The sequence below is a fragment of the Paroedura picta genome, unplaced genomic scaffold (genome assembly GCF_049243985.1).
Source record: "Paroedura picta isolate Pp20150507F unplaced genomic scaffold, Ppicta_v3.0 Ppicta_v3_sca21, whole genome shotgun sequence".
NCBI lineage: Eukaryota > Metazoa > Chordata > Lepidosauria > Squamata > Gekkonidae > Paroedura > Paroedura picta.
In genome coordinates, this window is record NW_027518618.1 from 66,428 (window position 1) to 82,018 (window position 15,591).

The window sequence follows — 15,591 nt, forward strand, 5'->3', positions numbered from 1 at the left end:
ACTGTCCCAGAACAAAAAAATTGCCATATTGGATCAGGCCAATGGCCCATCCAGTCCATCAGTCTGTGTCACACAGTGGCCAAATCTCAAAGGCCATCAAGGCCCCTTGTGCCACACGGGGAAGGCTGTGTGAATTACAAGTCCCCAAAGTCCCTGTGCCAGAAGCCAACCAAAACAATGACCACTGCAAAAAACAGACGTGTCACAATAACAATGTATGGTGAAGAGATTGAATATGTTCAAGAATTCATTTTTCTTGGATCACAAATTGATGCAAGTGGCGATTGCAATGCGGAAATAAAACGTCAAATTGCTCTGGATCGCTCAGCAATGATGAGCTTGAACCAAACATGGAAAAGCAAGGACTGACTCCCAGATGTAGACTAGTTCAGTCTTTCATATTTCCAGCAGCCAACTGCGGCTGTGAAAGTTGGAGGGAAAGATTGAACAAGAGGAGAATCAATTCATTTACACCCAGGTCCGGGAGCCAGTGCTCCTGCACCCAGGTTCATTTGCACACAGGTCCAGGTTCTGCAGGTTCCATGCACAGCAAAAGTCACAAACAAGGAAACAGTGCAGCGCATAAAGCCTGATCTATCACCAGTAGGCAAAACCATGACATTCTGGCTCACTTGCTTCGGCCATATCAGGCGATCCAAGTCGGTGGAGAAAGCAATTATGCTAGGATTGGTCAGTGGCAAAAGGAAATGATTGGACGCGATTGGGATGGGCAGTGGCCTGAGCCAGGGGTAGTCAAACTGCGGCCCTCCAGATGTCCATGGACTACAATTTCCATGAGCCCCTGCCAGCGAATGCTGGCAGGGGCTCATGGGAATTGTAGTCCATGGACATCTGGAGGGCCGCAGTTTGACTGCCCCTGGGGCGGTGCGGGTTCGGGGATCGCCAGGAGTCGGATCCGTTATTGAAAGACTTGTCTGGCGCTCCAGGAGGCCGCCACGTCGTGCTCCTTCTTCTCCCGTCAAAAGAACAAGGCCGGCCGGCGCCAAAGAGAAGCGGGGGAGGAAAGCGACACCCGCAGGAGACCCAGCCCGGCCGCAGCCTCGGAGGACTCGGAAGCCGCGCCCCCCCCCCCCGCACCACACGCGCCGCCCGGAGAGCGCACGCGCACTCGTCTCCCTCGCCGCGCGCCTTCCACCGGCGCATGCGTAGAAGCCGTCGGATGGTAGGTGTCCTCTCTGTCGGTGTCCTCTCTATGGCGCCTTGACGCCGTCGCGGCCAAGCCTCGCCGGAAATGCTCTCTTCCCCGGAAGCAGTGGTACGACTTCCGTTTCCGCCGCCGGCTTCATCCGTCATGGCGCTCTTCGAGCAGATGCGGGCGAACGTGGGGAAGCTGCTGAAGGGGATCGACAGGTACGGCGGGGAGGAGGGGGCGCTTGCCATGGCCGCCCAGGCGCGGTTCTTTCATGGGCTGTTAGTTTCTAAAGCCAGTGTTTCCTCGAATGGGGGTGCCAACCTCCTGGTGGGACCTGGGGATCCCCCGGAAGTACCGCTCACCTCCAGGCGACAGAGATCAGCTCCCCTGGAGAAGAGGCCCGCGTGGGAGGGGGGACTTCATGCCATTGGACTCCCCTGAGGTCCTTCCCCGACCCAAATTCTACCCACTCCCGGCTCCACCCCTAAAGCATCCAAGCAGTTCCCGATTCAGAGCTGGCAGCCCTATTGTCGAGTGTTTTCCTTAACTGCGCCTTGATTTCCTTTATGTATTGGGGGGGGGGGTTCAGATTGTTACTTCCCTGTCTGTAATCTCTTACGGCTATAGGAACAAGCAGAAGGAATCATACAGACAGAAATAGTCTTGTTGTGGTAGAAGCTTTTGTGGCTGGGTTAAGAACTTAAGAAGAGCCTGCTGGATCAGACCAGCGGCACATCCAGTCCAGCATCCTGTCTCACTCACACAGGGGGCAACCAGTTCCTTCTGGAGCACCAACAACAGGGCATAGAGGGCTGTCAGCAGTGTGTGTGTGGTGGTGGTGGTGGCGGCTCCAGCTGGCAGGTACTCATGGGAATTATAGTCCATGGACATCTGGAAAGCCACAATTTGGTCACTCCTAATATAGATTTTAAACTGTCCGGTAGTATTTCGAATTCAATGGAATTTTAAATCTTTTAAATAACTGTTTAAAAACAAATATATAATAACTAGAAATATAGCCCATTGCAGATTGAAATGCAATGGGCGCTAGCAGTTATCCCCCCCCCCGCTCCGTGGAGCAGCCTACCTAAAGCGTAGGAGGGAGGGAGAGCCATTCTCCCTCCCTCTCTTAGTTTCGTCCTTCCAGCTGCCCTGGCCGGTCATAGTGAGCTCCTCAGGCTCTTCTCTGAGCTTGGCTGGCTGGCTGATGGGCAGGAGAAGGAGGCTTCGAGCCAGCGGCAGCAGCAAAATCCTTGCAGCAGGAAGAGGCGATGGGGCGTCAGGGGCGGGGCGGACGTCTCCGGCGGCGCCGCTGATGGGGCGGCGAACGTAGCTTCCTGCGGCGGCGCAGCAGAAGCGGCTGTACTGTTGGGCTGACGGCCCCACCGGCTTCGGGGCGGTCAGCGACTCGGCGGCGGGCTGCGGGGCTCGTTGTTGTTGAGCAGGCTGCGGTCCAGCTTCTTCTGCCTGGGAGCCAGCTGATCCTGCAGGCGCCGCGTCCGCCAGTCCAGGTACCGGCTCCACATGCAGCTCGCCTGCCAGCCCACCAGCAACGCCGAGCCGAAGGCCAGCAGGACAGCCAACAGCAGCGGCCGTTCCGACAGCGGTAGGAAGCGTCAGGCCGCGTCAGGCAGGGAGTCCCCGGCAGTCGCGCTGTGCGCGGCTGCCGGGGACTCCCTGCCCGGAGGCCTGACGCGGCGAGAGGCGCTTCGCGCCTCTCGCCGCGTCAGGCCTCCGGGCAGGGAGCCCCCGGCAGCCGCGCACAGCGCGACTGCCGGGGGCTCCCTCAGGCGGCGGCCTGACGCGGCGAGAGGCGCTTCGCGCCTCTCTCCGCGTCAGGTCGGGAGCAACTGAGAGCCGCGCTGCGCGCGGCTCTCAGTTCCTGGGGCTGGGAATCGGAGGGACCAATCGGCAGGCGCTTCGCGCCTGCCGATTGGTCCCTCCGATTGTCTGTCATGAGGAAGGGTCCAATCTGGACCCTTCCTCATCCCGGACTCATCCCGCCCCAGGACCCCTTACTGCTTTATTTAGACCGTGGCGCCCGCGGCGCCACGGGCGGTTTACAGATGTTATATATTTTACATTGTTGAATCAAACTGTGATACTAATTTTTATACAGGTCCAAATTGGCCATCAAATCTAGGCTAGCTAGCAAAAGGTGAACCTTTTGGATATGTAGACCGCGCAAGACCATAATTTTTATCACAAAATCATGAAATTGGAAGGGATAGCCAGGGTTATCTAGTCAAACCCACCTGCAGAATGCAGGAAATTCATAACTACCTGCCCACTCACAGTGACCCCAATTCCATGCCTTATAAGATCCCCCCTCAAAAAAAACCAGAATCCCTGGTCAGTCTGGCCCATAATATAGCCCCATTTAGTTTCTCTACTCAAAATTCCTTGTTTAGATTTCTAAACCTGTTACTCACTATATTGTGTACATGAGATCATTGATCACTAACCTGACTACACCTGCAGAATTTGAAGCAATCAAAAGAATATACTTAAGTGTGGCAAAAGGTCAATACTATAAACAAATGCTGAGAAGAAAATGCTGTCTTTCTCTGACGTCCCCCTCCAGTGTTCTTTGAAACAGACAATCCCCACTAAAATTGGTGGGGTCCCCTGGGGAGACTGTATAACCAGAAGCAGCCCTGCTCCTTCCCATACTACCTTCTGACTCTTCCTGCATTTCAGGTATAACCCAGAGAACTTGGCCACCTTGGAACGCTATGTGGAGACCCAGGCCAAGGAGAATGCGTATGACCTGGAGGCCAACCTGGCTGTGTTGAAACTGTGAGTGAATGTCTCTTTTTGTTCCTTTAAAATGTTTAAATCTCACCTATTTCCACAGGTTTGTTTGTTCTTGAGGGGCGGGGAGAGGGGAGTGCTGGAAAATCTCTGAGAAATTTTGGCTCAGCTGTGCTGGTGGAGTCTCAGCTGCTCCACCTTAAAGCCAGGTTTGATTGAAGTACAGACATGCCCTCTCACGTTGGGAGACACTGGCCTGCATCAAACAAGATGTTCTGGGTACTTGGAACTTCCCCTGTTCCTCTTTGCTGCAGGCTTCCTTCTGATCCTTGGAAAATAATCCCAATGCCCACGTTCAAGAACAGTCACTTATTTGGGGGCTCCTGAAGGAGGGGGCAATGGATAAGAGCTGCCATTGTGTAGTGATTAAAGAGTGGCGGACTCCAATCTGGTGAACCGGGTTTGATGCAACCGGTTGGGTGGCCTTGGGCTATTCACAGTTCTCTCGGAGCTGTTTTCTCATAACAATTCACTTAGAGCTCCCTCAGCCTCACTTGCCTTACAAGATGGCTGTTGTGGGGAGAGGAAGGGAAAGCTGTTTGTAAGCCACTTTGGGACTCCTTCAAGGGTGGAAGAGAAATTTTCCTTGCTGTCTTTGTGCAGAGGTTTTGTTGGGTGAAAGCGGTTGCTGGTCTGCAAAACAAAGGATGCTCTGGCAGGCATTGGTAGTGGGGCCTACAGGTGTGTGGGGATGTGCCTGCCCTCGCAGTCTGAAATCTCAGGAGGGACTCTTTCCTTGTCCAGGTATCAGTTCAACCCTGCTTTCTTCCAAACCACGGTGACTGCCCAGATCCTGTTGAAAGCGTTGACCAACCTGCCTCACACCGACTTCACCCTCTGCAAGTGCATGATTGACCAGGCGCACGTATCCTTCATTAAAGGGGAAGTGAGTGCCACGCCACTGCTGAGAGAGTGCACTGTGAGCTAAAAAGGGCCCTGGTACATCTGTAGGAAAAGCCAGGGTCTTCTCAGCCTCATGCTTCCTCTGCAGCACAGTGACATTCTTGGCCTGCCTTACAAGTTTACTCAGATAATGTATAAAAGTTGGTGCCATGTTTAACATCAGCATCTTCTAATCTGGTGAGACAGGTTTGATTCCCTGCACCTCCACATGCAGCCAGTTGGGTGATCTTGGGATTGTTACAGCCCTGATAGTGCTGTTCTCACAGAGCAGTAACATCAGGGTTCTCTTAGCCCCACCTATTTCACAGGTTGCTTGTTTTGAGGAGAGGAAGGGAAGGTGATTGTAAATCACTTTGAGACTCCTTTGGGTAGAGAAAAGCGTCTTCTTTTCAGGATGGCTCCTGTGAGCATGTTTAATATTTCGGCTTTGTTCAGAGGTTAGCATCATTTCCAATTCCTCCAACTGCAATCCTGTCAGGTTGTTTAACGGGTGTATTGTCCAAGCGATTGGATTCATTCGTTTATTTATGGTCATTGACTGGCATCAGATCAGAAATGCCTGGAGCCGAATAACAGCAGAGTGGATCTGGCTGGCAATAGTTGGCATAAAGGGCCTCTGCCTCAGACCCAGGAGAGCTGCTGCCTGTCTGAATAGACAAGACTGACCTTCGTGGACTGAGGGACTAATGCAACTGAAGGCCCATCCATGTGGCTGTGCGTTTCTGTCTCCTAGGAACACCTGCAGCCTTTGATTTCTCTTTATTCTATTCATTTGATTTGTATACTGCCCCTTCAATCCCAGCAGCCGGCTCAAGGTTGACTCAGCCTTCCATCCTTCCGAGGTCGGTAAAATGAGTACCCAGCTTGCTGGGGGGTAAACGGTCATGACTGGGGAAGGCACTGGCAAACCACCCCGTATTGAGTCTGCCATGAAAACGCTGGAGGGCGTCACCCCAAGGGTCAGACATGACTCGGTGCTTGCACAGGGGATACCTTTACCTTTATACTGCCCCTTACGGTGACATCTTGGGTGGTGACTAGGGTTGAGCGCTTTGGCTTGGTTTGGCCGCCTTTGGCTTGGTTTGGCCGCTTCGGTGATTGCCGAGGCGGCTAAACTGAGCCAAAGCGCTCAACCCTAGTGGTGTCCGTAGAATCAATGGGGAGCTGAAAGGTACACTAGAACATTTGAAACGGTGAACGATAGAACAGTAGGAACAACTGTTTGGGAACAGTTTCTGTTAGGGACATTGTTGGATGTCAGGAGTTGCCTGGTCAGTGGCCAGGATGAAGGCAGGTTCTCGTTGATGGCCTTCGCTTGAAAGCCCAGTGGAAGAGCCCCGTTTTGCAGGCCCTGCTGAACTGTTAAAGTTCCGGTATGGCCTTGATTTCACTAGGGAGCTCGTTTCACCAGATTGGAGCCATGGATGGAAAAGCTCTAGTTGTTGCTAGGCAGATTTCTTTGGGGCCAGGGATCATGAGTTTGCAGCCATGGGTAGAGCGTGTTGCTCTTGATGGGGTAGAGGCAAACAGACCGTCCCTGAGGTGCACAGGACCCTGACCGCCTATGGCCTTTGCCGTCTACCAGTGTTTTTTGTCTCTTCAGTCCTTTTTCTATACTTCTATACTTGAAGAAAAGGCCGGGGTATAAAATCCCAGAGTGGGAAGGGGCCATCCAGGCCATCTAGTCCCACCCCCTGCTCCATACAGGATCAACCTCAAGCATCCAGGAGAAGGATCTGTCCAGCTGCTGCTTGAAGATGGCCTTTGAGGGGGAGCTCCCCACCCCCTTAGGCAGCCCATCCCACTGCTGAACTAGATTCACAGAATCCTAGAGTGGGAAGGGGCCATCCAGGCCATCTAGGCCCACACCCTGCCTAATGCAGGATTAGCCTAAAGCAGCCAGGATAAGTTTCTGTGCTGTTGAGGTGGAGGGAGGGGGAAATCCTGTCTGGGTCTGCTTAAAGACCATCTGTGGCTGTTTATGCTCTTGGGAAATACGCTCTTGCCCTTGTGGGTAAAAGGTGGCTTTTCCTGTGGTTTACACAAACATTAATTCAGACTCTGACCTGGGACAGGGAGGAGTATTTTGATTTTTAGCCTGCCTCTTCCCTAAGGCCTGGTGCAGAGGGGGCCCATATTGTTCCCCACCTCTCTATCTTCCTTGACGCCTTCCTTCCTTCCAGCAAGAGGAGAGACCCATCCGCCAGATCTTGTACCTGGGCGAGCTTCTAGAGACCTGCCACTTCCAAGCATTCTGGGTGAGGCCTACTCATCATTTTCTTGCTACTTAAAACTTTTCTGTGCCACCTTTCCTCCAGATCTGGGTCCATAAGGCAGCAAGTGTAAAAAACAACAACAGCAAAACAATATTTTTATTTTGAAGTTAGAAAAATCTAAGCAAAAATACAGGGAAAATTAGAAATCAACTCATTTAAAACCACATAAATGAACACTAGAAAGGGGGTGGGGAAACGCTATTGCAACATGCCACATGAAATAGAAACAGCCTGCTGGCAGAAAATACTGATAGTGGGAGACAGAGGAACCTGCCTGAGGAGGAAGGCCCAAAGGTTTTGGTGCCACAACCAAGAAGTCTCTTTCTCAGATTGGCCCCCGTCTTGCTTGAGATGGCAGGGACAACGGAAATGGCCTCAGTTAGAGAGCGCTTCATAGTCATCAGCGCTTCTTTGGGGTTAGGACAGATTTTCTCAGTTTTCATTGGTGGCCTCTGCATATAAAGTTCAGTGCTTCTTCCAGCCCTGCTTACATGTTGGGGTTGGCAGGAGGCAGCATCTCCAGAGCTTTTGTCCCCAGAGTTTAAAGGGTTATGTGTTCTTTTAAAAAAAAATAGCAAGCGCTGGATGAGAACATGGATCTCCTGGATGGGATCACGGGATTTGAAGATTCCGTTCGGAAATGTAAGTGCAGCCTGATGGCTTTTCTCTCGGTTGTGCTGTTTGCCCTGGGGCCATGCAATCCTGTGTCTTTTTATTTGGTCCTGGCCTGGATAGCCCAGGCTACCCGGATCGCATCAGATCTCGGCCCCGGCTGGTATCTAGGCGGGAGGTGTCCGGGGAATGGAGTCCTGATGTGGAGGCAAGCAATGGCAAACCGCCGTTAAACATCTCTTGCCTTCAGAACCTGGTGGTGATGTGATGGCATTTCCCACCCCCATCCTGCCCACTGCCAAAGCCACTCTGCACTGGAGATCAAGAGGGTGCCAGGCAAGAAGGAAGGATGGCCGTGCCTTGTTCTCCGCTGCTCACTCCCTGTGCTCTGGCCTCTTCCCTTTGCAGCGGGCTTCCTCAGGAGTGCTGAGAAGGGATGGAATGCTGGCTCCCTGGTAATGGCGACCTACGGATCACGCCTTCTATCTGGCGGGCTGTTCCCACAGAGACCCAGCATGATGTCGTGCTTAAGAGCAGCAACTTCTAATCTGGCGAGCCAGGCTTGATTCCCCACTCCTGCACAGGCAGCCAGATTGGGTGACCTTGGGCTAGTCACAGCCCTGATAGTGCTGCTCTGACTGAGCTCTCTCAGACCCACCTCGCTTGCAGGGAAGGTACCTGTTGTGGGGAGAGGAAGGCAATTGTAGGCTGCTTGGAGACTCCTTCGGGCAGTGAAGGGGGGGGGGAGTACAAAACCCAACTCTTCTTCACAGCAAACCTTTTCCCAGTTGCCCAGCTGTTCAGCGGCCCAGATGCTGACCTCAGCCAGCTGGGCATTTCCTGTGGCTGGGATCTGAAACCCTTCTGCAGCTACATGTATTTTGACTATGCTATATGTTAGGCCGTTCCGTGTATCCCCCTGCATCATTATATATACAGCCCTGAGCTGTATGGAAGGGCGGTATAAAAATCTAATAAATTTAAAAAATATATATATAAATAATACATTTTCTTAGCCTGCCTGCTTCTCTCTTGCAGTTATCTGCCATGTAGTGGGAATCACATACCAACACATCGACCGGTGGCTGCTGGCCAAGATGCTGGGGGATCTCACAGGTGAGCGGCATCACACCCTTCCTTGTTATTTCGGAGGTCCCAGGTGTGGAGCTCCCTTGGAAGGCTCCGGAGAGGCTGAGCTGGTTTTTGTCAGTGGAGCCATGTGAAGGTCATCAATGCAAGATTAAATTTGGGAGGTTGCTGCCAGTTCAAAAAGGGGGTTATAAGTGGACTGGTGAAGGAGAGGTCCATCCGTGACTACTAGCCCCGAGGACTAAAGAGAACCTCCATGCCCAGAAGCAGTATATCTCTGGATGCTGGTGCTAGGAGGCAACATGTGGGGAGGTCTTGGCCTTTTTTGCCCAGCTGGATGACCTTCCAAGGTAGCTGGCTAGCTTCTGTGCAGAAATGGATGAGGAGGACCCCGAGTCTGATCTGGAAGGACACCTTTGATGTTCTAAGGCAGGCTTCCCTGCCCTTTTCGAACCTGGCGGTGCCTTTGGAACTCTGGCATGTAGGTGGACGGACAGGCAATCCAATTGGAGGAGGTGGCATGCAGGGGCGGGACAGCTGTCCTGAGTGGCAGTTAAGCCATGAGACCAATCCTCCCACCAGCCCTTACCATATATAGTGGTACAGAAGATAAAAGCTAACAGTGGTAGGAACTACTGGCAATTTATCAGTATTGTAACTGGTGCAGTCAGTCCAATCCCTAGTGGCCAATTGGGAGTTATGCTAAGCAAGAATCCTACCTGGCCACACTCAGTTTCTGAAAACTCTTGGAAGGCACCAAGGCTGGCATGAGGGGCACTCACGGGCACCACCTTGGGGACCCCTGTTCTAGGGTTTTCCTAGAAATGTAGAAGAAAGGAATAGGAAGGCCAACTGTCCTTTGGGAAGAAGTCATAAGAGACAATTGGGCTTAAGGGTAGATGGAAGGAAGACAGAAGCTTTTAAACCCTTCTGGGCTTTCTCCAGCCGTGGGTGGGATCCCTCGTGGCTGTGGGCTGGGTCAAAACTCGAGCAGTTCCTCCTCCCCTCGCCATCAGGCCTTTCATTCCTCTCTTCCCGGCAGACAACCAACTGAAGTCCTGGATGAGCAAGTACGGCTGGACGGAACCGGAGCCAGGAACCATCTTCATCTGCAACCAGGAGGAGAGCATCAAACCCAAAAATATTGTGGAGAAGATTGACTTTGACAGTAAGCCTCAGCCTCTCTCCTTGTCTCACCTCTACCTCCTGCTTCCCTCTCATCTGGGCTTGAGAACTTGTAACTGGCCAGGCCCCTCTGAACACCAGGCCAAGAAAAGCTATGCTGTGCCCTCTCTGCAAATCAAGCATTTGCTTGATTCCCTTGGCATAATTCGGCTGTTTTGCATAGTTTGCGGTGGGGGGATATCTGGGGCACCAAACCCTCCCCTCCATCAGTATCTGACCTTCCCAGTTTGCTGGCAGGCATTACTAATTTTTCCCCAGTCTTTCTTCACAATCCTAATGGCTAGTGATAGGCCAGTGACAGGCTGCGTCTCTCTCTCTCTCTCTCTCTCTCTCTCTCTCTCTCTCTCTCTCTCTCTCTCTCTCATTAGCTGCCTTCCTCCCTTACACCATAAACAAAACATTATTTAAAAAGCTATCAAAACAACAAGTATAAAACCCATAAAAGTTCCCATTTAAGACTCCAATCCCCACATCCAAATAAATGCCGACCTTGATGGACCAATGGACGCTCAGTCCATCAAGATCTGTCTAGTTGTGTTCAGACTGGCAGGGGCTTTCCAGGGTCTCTGGTTACAGACTTCCATGTCACCTATTGCCTTTAAAATGGAGACACTGGGGATCAAACCTGGGACCTTTTGCAGGCAAAGCAGAGTCTGCACTGAAAAGCCTGCCCAGTCCTTTGCATTCTCTGTTCGAGGACCTTCTGCAGCAGGTGTTTGCAAAGACAGACTCCAAAAGCAGACAGACTCCAAATGTTACAGCAGGAAGGTCCACAACTTATAGGACAGGCATTTCTTCTGGGTAGCCGTGTGTAGGAATGAGATCTTGGAGTACTTGCGGATTGTAAGCTAAATACGAGCATACGAGTATAAGAAGGATGGTCTAATAATTAAACCGAACAGAGAGAAACGGACCTATCCAATGGCAATACAGTAAATGTATTCATAAAAGAAAGAAAAGTGTCCTTTTTTTGTAGTTTTGTAGTGGGGAACGTGTCAATACAGACCGGTATCCCCATACCTATGCGAGCCTGTGCCCAGTATTATAATATCTTAAAGTATCTTATTATAAAGTATTATAATATCTTAAATATCTTAAACTATAATAAAACCGCCCGCGGTGATGCGGGCGCCGCGGACTAAATAATTCGCTAAGCTGTGAGTGGGAGGAGTTAGGGCGGGTTCAGTCTATGATGAGGAAGGATGCCGATTGGCCCCTTCCTCCGGACTGACAATCGGAGGGCCCAATCGGCAGGCGCAAAGCCGGGGGCTCCCTTGGCGGCGGCCTGGGGCGTCGGAGGCGCTTCGCGCGCGGCTCGCAGTTGCTCCCTTGGAGGCGGGCAGGCAATCGGGCGGGTCTCCCTTGCCTAGCGCCCGCTGTATTTTGATTACAGCGGGCTTGATTACTAGTTATTATATATAAGGTTTAAATTCTCAATACTTATAAAATTGATAAATATACTGAAGACGCAGAGGACTTGTCACTGATGAAAGAATCTCACTGAAAACAGATATTACCTGGATTCCATTTTGACAGAAGTCCTACAGAATAAAGAAATAAGGAAAACTACAAAAAAGGACACTTTTCTTTCTTTTATGAATATATTTACTGCATTGCCATTGGATAGGTCTGTTTCTCTCTGTTTAGCCAAATATGAGCAGACAGCGTGATGCAGTGGTAAAGAAGGCGAATGCAGTCTTGGGCAGTATCGCGTCCGAATCACAAAATGTCATAGTCCCACTGTATACCACATTGGTCGGTCCCCACGTGGAGTCCTGTGTGCAGCTCTAGAGGCCTACTTTCAAAAAGGATGTGGACAAAATTCAGAGGGTGCAGAGGAGAGCAATGAGAATGATCCGGGGCCTGGGGACCAAGCCCTAGAGGAAAGGCTGAGGGACTACTTGGGAACGTTCAGCCTGCAGAAGAGAAGGCTGAGAGGGGACAAGATTGCTGTCTTTTAACGTATTTGAAAGGCCGTCTCTTAGAGGAGGGCAGGGAGCGGATCCTGTTGGCAGCAGAGGAGAGGAACTGCAGTCATGAGTTTAAAATGCATAGAGAATGATATCAGCTAGATATCTGGGGGAGGAAATTTCACCGTCTGAGTAGTTCAGCGGTGTAATTGGCTGCCGAAGGAGGTGGGGAGCTCCCCCTCACTGGTGGTCTTCAAGCAGCTGCTGGACAGAGACTTTTCATGGATGCTTTGGGCTGATCCCACCCTGATCAGGGCTTTGGACTAGGTGGCCTGTGTGGCCCCTTCCAGCACTAGGACCAGAAAGAGATAACCCTCTTTTAGCTGCACTGGATGAGTTCAAATCCCCTGGTCCGGATGAAATGCACCCGAGAGTACTCAAAGAACTTTCCAGAGAACTTGCACAGCCCTTGTCCATCATCTTCGGAACCTCTTTAAGGACTGGAGATGTCCTGGAGGACTGGAAGAGAGCAAACATTATTCCGATCTTCAAAAAAGGGAGGAAGGAAGACCTGGGAAACTACAGACCAGTGAGTCTGACCTCTGTTGTGGGGAAGATAATGGAGCAGATATTAAAGGGAGCGATCTGCAAACATCTGGAGGACAATTTGGTGATCCAAGGAAGTGAGCATGGATTTGTCTCCAACAGGTCCTGCCAGACCAACCTAGTTTCCTTTTTTGACCAAGTAACAGGTTTGCTGGATCGGGGAAATTCGGTTGATGTCATTTACTTGGATTTTAGTAAAGCTTTTGACAAGGTTCCCCATGATGTTCTGATGGATAAGTTGAAGGACTGCAATCTGGATTTTCAGATAGTTAGGTGGATAGGGAATTGGTTAGAGAACCGCACTCAAAGAGTTGTTGTCAATGGTGTTTCATCAGACTGGAGAGTAGCGGGGTACCTCAGGGCTCGGTGCTCAGCCCGGTACTTTTTAACATATTTATTAATGATCTAGATGAGGGGGTGGAGGGACTACTCATCAAGTTTGCAGATGACACCAAATTGGGAAGACTGGCAAATACCCTGGAAGATAGAGACAGAGTTCAACGAGATCTGAACACAATGGAAAAATGGGCAAATGAGAACAAGATGCAATTTATTTAATAAAGATAAGTGTAAAGTTCTGCATCTGGGTCAGAAAAATGAAAAGCATGCCTACTGGATGGGGGATACGCTTCTAGGTAACACTGTGTATGAACGAGACCTTGGGGTACTTGTGGATTGTAAACTAAACATGAGCAGGCAGTGTGATGCAGCGGTAAAAAAGGCAAATGCCATTTTGGGCTGTATCAACAGGGGCATCACATCAAAATCACAAGATGTCATAGTCCCATTTGATCAGACCACACTTGGAGTACTGTATGCAGTTCTGGAGGCCTCACTTCAAGAAGGACATTGATAAAATTGAAAGGGTACAGAGGAGAGCGACGAAGATGATCTGGGGCCAAGGGACCAAGCCCTATGAAGATAGGTTGAGGGACTTGGGAATGTTCAGCCTGGAGAAAAGGAGGTTGAGAGGGGACATGATAGCCCTCTTTAAGTATTTGAAAGGGTGTCACTTGGAGGAGGGCAAGATGCTGTTTCTGTTGGCTGCAGAGGAAAGGACACGCAGTAATGCGTTTAAACTTCAAGTACAACGATATAGGCTAGATATCAGGAAAATATTTTTCACAGTCAGAGTAGTTCAGCAGTGGAATAGGCTGCCTAAGGAGGTGGTGAGCTCCCCCTCACTGGCAGTCTTCAAGCAAAGGTGGGATACACACTTTTCTTGGATGCTTTAGGATGCTTAGGGCTAATCCTGCGTTGGAGCAGGGGGTTGGACTAGATGGCCTGTATGGCCCCTTCCAACTCTATGATCCTATGATTTTATGATTCATTTAATCCCAAAGAGCAGGGCATGGAAGAGACCCTGCTGTGCCTGGAGGCCACTGCAAGCCACAGGAGATCGTGAGCTAGTTCCAACCTTGTCTGAAGCAGCTTCTGATTCTCCCTCTCTTCTCTTGCAGGCGTCTCCAGTATCATGGCATCGTCACAGTGAGGTGGCTTCTCCTGGCATCTCTCCCATCCAGCCTGGTTTATTTCAGCTCTTCCTTTGTTACACAGCCAATAAATGACTCCTGTCCAGCCTAAACCACAGCGCTGCCCTTTCCTCTACCTTCTCTGGGTTTTGCCAATTCTTTTGGGGCCCTGAAAGAAATGGAGTGCCCCAGAGCAAGAGACTTTGGCTCTGTGGCAGAGCTTCTGCTGGGCGTGCAAATGGCCCCAGGTTCAATCCCCAGCATCTCCTGCTACAAAAGGATCTGGCAGTGAGTGATGCAAAATACCCTGGGGAGCTGCTGCCAGCTACGCAGCAAGTCCTAAGAGTGATGCGCCAAGGAGTCCAAGAGATCTGTGCCATCGGCAGACTACCAAGGTGGAACCAGCAGCGGAGTAAGACCTGTGGGTCTTGCTGCATGTCGGAGAGGGCTTCTCAAAGGTCTTGAGTTGGGGCCGAAAGGTATCAAGTGTGAAGGGAAAATGGCTGCCTCAGCTGGTGGAATTAAGTCCTGAAGTTCTATATAACTTTGATAGTAACTCAACACTATAGGCAGGGCTGTTTAATAAGGTGCCTTTTCATCTCCACAGCCCTACTGGGCCAGAATTCCACCTGGCCGTGCCCACTTTCTATAAATCATTTGGTGGGCGCCAGAGAAGGGTTAGCGGGCACCGTGTTGGGGATCCCTGCCTTGGACTTCGTGGTATTCTGGGAGAACCAGTTGCAAACTCAGAAAATCTTTAAGCTGCCCTGCTTATATGTCAACTGCCTTCTTGCAGGTGAGGCAGAAGCACAGAACAGCAGTCCAGTCATACAAAATACTCTGACCCCTCATATACTTATTTTAAGGAAAAAATGACAGCAGGTAATAATGCTGTGACCTGTTGTTCTTCATTTCACCAGAAGATGGTGCTGCTGAACCAGATGAAAAGACAAACTTTGGGTCGATCAGGGGTGGCCAAACTGTACCGCTCCAGATGTCCATGGACTACAATTCCCATGAACCCCTGCCAGCATGGACATCTGGAGAGCCACAGTTTGGTCACCCCTAGGTAGAGGAAAAGCCCCAAGAGCCTTTACTGGGTCTTGAGCACCCATCCCTACCAGAAGTATTTGGAAATACTGCATTTCCCCAGCGCCCTTTTGAATCTATGGTTGTGGCCCTAAAGATTAGAAACCAGCTGCTCCATGGCAGCGGGAGAATATGTTGTGCTCTCTTAGCACACTTGCTTAAGCCCCCTTTCCTCAAAGGAAGGTGGGGGACTGCAGGAATACCAGACCCACACCATGTAGGCGCAAAAACACTGTAACGACCAGCAGGATACCCAACGACTTGCCAGTCACCCGACCGATTCTAAATTTATTACTAGGGGCCAATCCCATTGCAGTCAGGAATACAACAGGTGCTAGATTGGGGGGTGAAAAAACTGTGGATGGCCTCTCCCACCCCCAGGACCTATTATTTATTGATTGATTGATTGATTTCGGTTTATTTCCCGCCACTCCCAAATGGCTCGTGGTGGGTTACAATGTCTTAAAACCCCATTAAAACTC

General features: G+C 50.8%; 1 protein-coding gene across 2 annotated transcripts; it reads left to right on the forward strand.

The window, feature by feature from the left end:
* The first annotated feature begins 1,196 nt into the window (after positions 1–1,196).
* EIF3K (eukaryotic translation initiation factor 3 subunit K) lies at positions 1,197–14,133 on the forward strand. 2 transcript variants are annotated; one of them, XM_077318510.1, is made up of 8 exons: positions 1,197–1,371; positions 3,854–3,952; positions 4,712–4,853; positions 7,054–7,128; positions 7,722–7,788; positions 8,797–8,874; positions 9,890–10,015; positions 14,009–14,133. In XM_077318510.1, the coding sequence occupies exons 1-8, from the start codon at positions 1,253–1,255 to the stop codon at positions 14,038–14,040; spliced, it is 738 nt and encodes a 245-aa protein (XP_077174625.1). In that variant the 5' UTR covers positions 1,197–1,252; the 3' UTR covers positions 14,041–14,133. The 2 variants fall into 2 exon arrangements, with proteins under 2 accessions (XP_077174625.1, XP_077174626.1); XM_077318511.1 differs by having other exon boundaries at positions 1,260–1,371; positions 4,712–4,832.
* Positions 14,134–15,591: the final 1,458 nt, after the last annotated feature.

Coding starts and splice junctions, on each gene's coding strand:
- EIF3K (XM_077318510.1), top strand. CDS start 1,253: ATGCTCTCTTCCCCGGAAGCAGTGGTACGACTTCCGTTTCCGCCGCCG. Junction 1,372..3,853: donor CTGCTGAAGGGGATCGACAG/GTACGGCGGGGA, acceptor CCTGCATTTCAG/GTATAACCCAGAGAACTTGG. Junction 7,789..8,796: donor TGAAGATTCCGTTCGGAAAT/GTAAGTGCAGCC, acceptor TCTCTCTTGCAG/TTATCTGCCATGTAGTGGGA.